This window comes from Petaurus breviceps, unplaced genomic scaffold, assembly GCF_028583685.1.
Source record: "Petaurus breviceps papuanus isolate PSGF00001 unplaced genomic scaffold, PetGlider_PUasm1.0 181, whole genome shotgun sequence".
NCBI lineage: Eukaryota > Metazoa > Chordata > Mammalia > Diprotodontia > Petauridae > Petaurus > Petaurus breviceps.
In genome coordinates, this window is record NW_027185784.1 from 10,563,500 (window position 1) to 10,569,426 (window position 5,927).

General features: G+C 40.6%; 1 protein-coding gene across 1 annotated transcript in view; it reads left to right on the forward strand.

Annotated features, from left to right (window-relative positions):
• The window catches only part of SND1 (staphylococcal nuclease and tudor domain containing 1), a 492,627-nt gene that overhangs the window by 49,933 nt on the left and 436,767 nt on the right, over positions 1–5,927 (forward strand). The window contains exons 4-7 of the mRNA XM_069087150.1: positions 611–689; positions 3,046–3,206; positions 4,770–4,861; positions 5,484–5,642. Coding sequence (XP_068943251.1) covers positions 611–689; positions 3,046–3,206; positions 4,770–4,861; positions 5,484–5,642 — 491 coding nt within the window. The remainder of the gene's footprint in view (positions 1–610; positions 690–3,045; positions 3,207–4,769; positions 4,862–5,483; positions 5,643–5,927) is intronic.

Consider the following 5,927-nt stretch of genomic DNA (forward strand, 5'->3'; position numbering starts at 1 on the left):
AGATTTAAGGGAATGTATAACTCCAAAAGCCTCTTTGATAACAAGGAATCACAAATAATATTTTAAGCATCAGGGTAAAACTTAGTATAAGAGTGAGTTATTTTCCCTTCTGGTTTTAAGGAATGATTTGTGGGATTTAAAAGACTAAAAGAAAGTCTTGCATCCTTCTGAGCAGAAGAGTCTCTGAGATGTTGAGGGCCTCAGGAATCTTTGGGGTGGAGATGAATGAATCCTATGAAGGAACTAGAAGCCCTGGTGCCATCTGACAGGCAAACTGGAGTCAGTGAATTTGCAGGCCTGAGACTGAGGACTGTCTTGTTTTATCTCTGCATCATCTGATTTTTGGCTTCTGAGTTACTCTTAGTTGAGGGTATAAGCTGGAGAAATGGAAAGAAAGTCCTATCAAGTGAAGGTGGACCTTTGATTTCTGGGCCTGGGCAATCCTTTGAGACTTTTGAACAAGTTGTACCATCAGACCATTTTGGGTAACCTCTGATTCACTTCTTTGGAAAAATTGTTCTTGAAGAGGAAAGTTAAAGTTATCCAAGTTCTGTTGCTGATGGACATGGGCATGATTGTTGCATTTAACTTCTTTTTTCTCCTCTTTCAGATACGAGTGGGGAAAACATTGCAGAGTCTCTGGTTGCAGAAGGCTTAGCGTGCCGGAGAGAAGGCATCCGAGCCAATAAGTATGTATGGTTTTTCCTCTTGCCCCCTGGATGTCCCAGAATTTGTTTTAGTTCATATCTGGAAGAGCTTGAAGAGTTTGGTGGTTCTTGACAAGCATGCAGATGCATGATGGCTTTATTGAAAGTGAAGAAAAAGTCTAAGTGGCTGCTGCCATTTCAGGTTATCTGACAGATTTTGAGGGAGGATGCCAGTCACTAGCATGTAACAGGCTTGTTTTTTTTACCTGATTGTAGTGTGAATGTGCCATTTTGGGAAGTGAGGTTTAGAGGTGTTGGTAATAATATGAAGGGCAGTGCCAATTGGATTCAGCCTCACTGGTCTTAGAACATCCAGTACAATGTATTGCAGCCGTATTTGTTTGATACTTTGGCTTATGAGAGGCAAGTGCTGAATTAGTCATTGTTGTGGCCTGAAATGCTGCTTAATCATATATCTACCATATGACTGTTAGAGTCTTAGAGGCAGCTGTAGACAGATATCTGCTTCAATCATGTTGATTAGACTTAGGAGAAGTTTTATGTGCTTTCCTGTCACCTGTTCCTTGTTACCTCCAATAGCAATTAAACCTAGTTTTATGGCTCTTGAATCCTCATGGTAACTTTATCCTCTCTCTGCCCTTGACTGACTGAAAGGAGACGTTAGCATGTATAGTGATATACAGCTTGTGTGTTTATGTAGTGGAGGGGGTGTTAGGGGCTCTATTTTTCCAAACATGTTTGTGTTTAAGGTAGTATTTTTGTAAGCATGCCAAAGTTGATGTCATAGACAATTGCTAGAATGCTTACTTTTGTGGATATTTTTAAGAACACACATTCTGCCTCTGTGAATGTAGAGGAAATAAACCCCAGAGGACTGCCAAGGTAAAGTTACAATCCATTTCAAAACTGGAAACTGCACAAGAAGCACCAAGTCCATATTTCTCCAAGGTTGAGTATAGGTCTTAAGTGTTTCTCTTTAGTGAATGGTTTTTTTTCTTTTTCTTAAGTTGCATTATTTTTGCCCTTTGAGAACTAGAAGATGTTATTTTCCTTTCTCTACCTGCCTCTAGACAGGAGTTCTTAATTTTTTTGTGTCATAGACACCTTTGACTATTTGGTGAAGCCTATATCCTTTCTCATAAAATTCATAAAACAAAACCTATTGGACCATAAAAGAAACCATTCATATTGAAAACAATTATCAACCTTAAAAAAAAAAACAAGCAGGCAAAGAATGTTATAGACCTCAGGTTAAGAACCTCCGCCATGGAACATGAGCTCTAATAATGTAGCTACCTTAGTATGAATGTTCAGGTTGGAAGTTTGAGAACTTGCTCTGCTTGAAAGTTAGGGCCGACTCTGTGCCATAGAGTTGGGCACACCAGCTTCCTCCTGGGAAAAGTGGGTCCTGCTCTCCTGGTGGTTATCTCCTTAGATGTTAGCTTTGAAAGGTCTTTTATTGCGCAATTCAACTTGTTTTAGTCATCAAAAGAGAGATAAGGCATTTGTGTGCATGGACTTTCTTTCTACTCTGTGTCAGACAGTGGGATTCTCTTTGTTGGTTCATTCTAGAATACCTTGGATTTGCAGTGGTGAGGGATGAATATTCTTCAGATCTGGTCAAGTTTCTAGTTAGTGCTTAATTGGTGCTAACATAATGAAAATAAGTATGGTACATGCTCTTACAGAACTCTTTGTTCTATATAATTAACTGAGGGGTGAAAAGAATTCTTAATCTTTCTTTCTCTCCTAGTTCTATATTTTTTTGAATTGGGACTGGGGGGCTATTCTTCTTAATTTTGGTCTTGTTAAAAGGAGTTCCTGGCAAGGCTCCCAGCTGAACTACTTCCATCCATATTTCCAGATTGTTGAGAGCCCAGGGTACTGAGAAAGAACTGGCATAAGGGACTGGATAGAGAGCGAGCTTGGAGTCAGGAAATTCTAGGTTCAAGGGTTGCCCCTCACACATACTGGCTGGGTGATCTTGGGAATGAGCTAGGCTTTAAGACTGATGATTGCATAACAGTTGTTGATTCTGGCATTTTCATATAGCAATGAAATCAGAACCAGATTTTTAAAAATGTAGTGAACATAGATTGTGTTGTTACTGCCCAGGCCACAATTCATTAAAATGGCCACATTAATTAAAACATTTTTTATTTTAATTATGTTGCTTGACTGGATTAGGTTTGGAATCTAGAAATGGCATTGATGGTAATCTTTCTGTACCCCACTCTAGAGGAGGCCTTGATGATTATCAACATATGTTGGTCAAACATGTTGATATCCTTAGGCATTCTTTTACCATGTACTCTAGAATGTTGTCCCCAGCCCTTTTTTCTGCCAATTGAACTTCTTCTGTTTCCATCCATGTCAGCCCTGAGCAGAATCGGCTTGCTGAATGTGAGGACCAGGCAAAGATGGCCAAGAAAGGCATGTGGAGTGAGGGAAATGGTTCTCATACAATCCGGGACCTCAAGTACACCATTGAAAATCCTCGGCACTTTGTGGATTCTCACCACCAGAAGCCTGTTAATGGTGAGTCGCTTGGTTTGGGGAAGGCAATGGAAAAGCATATGGAATGAGATGGCACCCAGGCTAGTCCTTTGTTTGATTTGTTGGATTTTCTCTTCCTCTGCAGCTCATTTAAAGTTGAGGGGAACTCTTGCTGCTTTTCCATATCTGTAATCTCCTTTCAGCTTATGAAAACATTTTGTTTCTGAGCTTACAACATATTTTAGTTTACTTTGAGTTATCATCAGTTGAGAACTTAAAATCCTTTCCTTTCTGCCTTGGAAGGAAGTTCTGGATTCAAATATGTCAGACATATATCGTCTATATGACCTGGGCCAAGTCCTTTAGCTTCTCAGTGCTCAAGACAAGTCTTTAAAGAGGACATACTGTAGAACAGTGGCCAGTCTGTATCACTGGAGAGAGTGTCCTCACCAGAATGCGCTCTACTAGGAAAATCGCTGATCCAGGCCACAACTCCAGATATTATCAGTAGATACTTATTGCACATTTGTTAATGTTGGATAAGTCACTTCACCTCTGTGGGCCTTAATTTTCTCATGTAAAATAAAAGCCTTGGGCTTGATGAACTTTAAATCCTGTGCCTGAGGCAACTTGGTGACATGAAGGATAAAGTATATGACTTGGGAGTCAGTAAGATCCAAGACGCTAGCTCTGGAACACTGGGTAAATTGTTTCTTCAGTTTCCTCCTCAAAAATGGATGTGATCCTCCAAGTTCCTGTCTCACAGGGTTGTTGTAAACGTGAACTGTGATACTGTATGTAAAGCACTTTGCAAACCTTACAGTGCCTTATAAATGTTAGCTATGAGGAGGAGGAGGTTGATGACCATCACCAACTTGGGTATGTAGAGTACTCACTACCTGATGATAGTCTTCACATGTATAGAGATGTATAATTATATATGTGCTAATGGAAAAGCTCTATCTAGCCTTAGTGGAAAAAGGACTAAGACAGTAGCCTTAGCTATATAGGCTCAATCCAGTTCAACCATCATTTATTAAGCACCTGGCCTACATCAGACCCTGACAATCTCTTCCTTCCAGGAACTTCTAGTCTGCTGGTGGGGTAAATCTACAATGTACCTACAGATAAATGCAAAATAGATAGAAAATCACCACAACCCATTTAGAATTGGAGCACTAACAACTGAAGTCATGGGAAAAGACCTCATGTTAAAGGGGCCCTAGAGCAGAGCTTTTTGAAGGGAACTGGGATCAAGTTCTCTGTGTTCAGCCTATTATAGGCCTAGTGGTAACTTGTGGGATTTAGAGTTCTTATGCTGCAATTACTATCAGTTCTTGAAGGCAGGGCTTCTTAAACTTTTTCCACTCGAGACTCCTTCAGTGCCCATATGGGGCTGTGACCCAGTTTAAGAAGTGCTACCTAACGGAATATTTTTTTACTCATATTTGTGCAGGGGGGTTGGGTTATTTTTGATTGGCATTTGCCATTTTTTAGTTCATTATATCCCTCCTGGGCTCTCCTAGGTGTTGGTCTGCCCTCCTTTCTCCATCATGACTTTTTTCAGTGTTCCAGAAAACTTAATTTCTTCCTTTTGTCATACAGCTATCATCGAGCACGTGCGAGACGGCAGTGTGGTCAGGGCTCTACTTTTGCCTGAATATTATCTGGTCACAGTCATGCTCTCAGGGATCAAGGTCAGGCTTTGCATGGGGGCTGTGGATGGGTAGGACCTTCCCTTTAGTTAGGCGGGCAGTCTATAGCATTTGATATTAAATTTCATTGTTATTTGACCTTGAAGGTAGTTGTTTACAGCTCTGTTCCATTCTGAAAAGAGTGCCATTCCTCCTGCCTGGTTTAAAACCTGCAGTGGGATTAATTTGAGCTGGGACAAAGCAAAACAAATCTCTTAGGGTTTGTTTGGTTGAAGATTTAGAGGGGGAGGTACTCCTGAGGATAGTAATCTCCGGGAGAGGGATGGGATATTCTGGGGTCTGGGTGATTGTGAATTGTATTACTGCAAATTATCCTTTCCTATGAGATAATTAGGTCTTAAAACTCCAGTGAATCCTTGTTTGGTAAAACATTGTCTTCAACCATAATTAAAACTCTCTTGGGATTATATGGCAGCTTCATTACCATTTAGCAATAATGCCTTTAAGTAGGATAGAAAATCTAGTTTGAATCTTTTTTTAGCTAATTTTGCTGAGATTATTTTCTTGTAGAAGGTCCAATCTGACTTATGAGTGAGTGACATTCATTACTAGCCTGAGTGGTACAGAGCCAATGACTTAACTTGATTTTTGATTTTGCTTGTAGTGTCCAACTTTCAGAAGAGAATTGGATGGCCCTGAGACACCAGAGCCATTTGCAGCGGAGGCTAAATTCTTCACTGAGTCCCGACTCTTGCAGAGAGATGTACAGATTATTTTGGAGAGCTCCCACAACCAGAACATGCTGGGTACTGTCCTTCATCCAGTGAGTCATGTTTTCTAAATGTGGGTTGATGGTTACAGGAATCAGAGTTTGGGAATGGAGGACTCTTGTTTGCATCCTGAAATTATGTGTGATTGAAAGAATCTCTTTAGATATCCTAGACTGGTCCCACATGCCTTTTTGATTTCTCTCTCTCTCTCTCTCTCTCTCTCTCTCTCTCTCTTTCTTTCTCTTTCTTTGTCTTTCTCTCCCTTCCTCCCTCCCTTCCTTCCTTCCTTCCTTCCTTCCTTCCTTCCTTCCTTCCTTCCTTCCTTCCTTCCTTCCTTC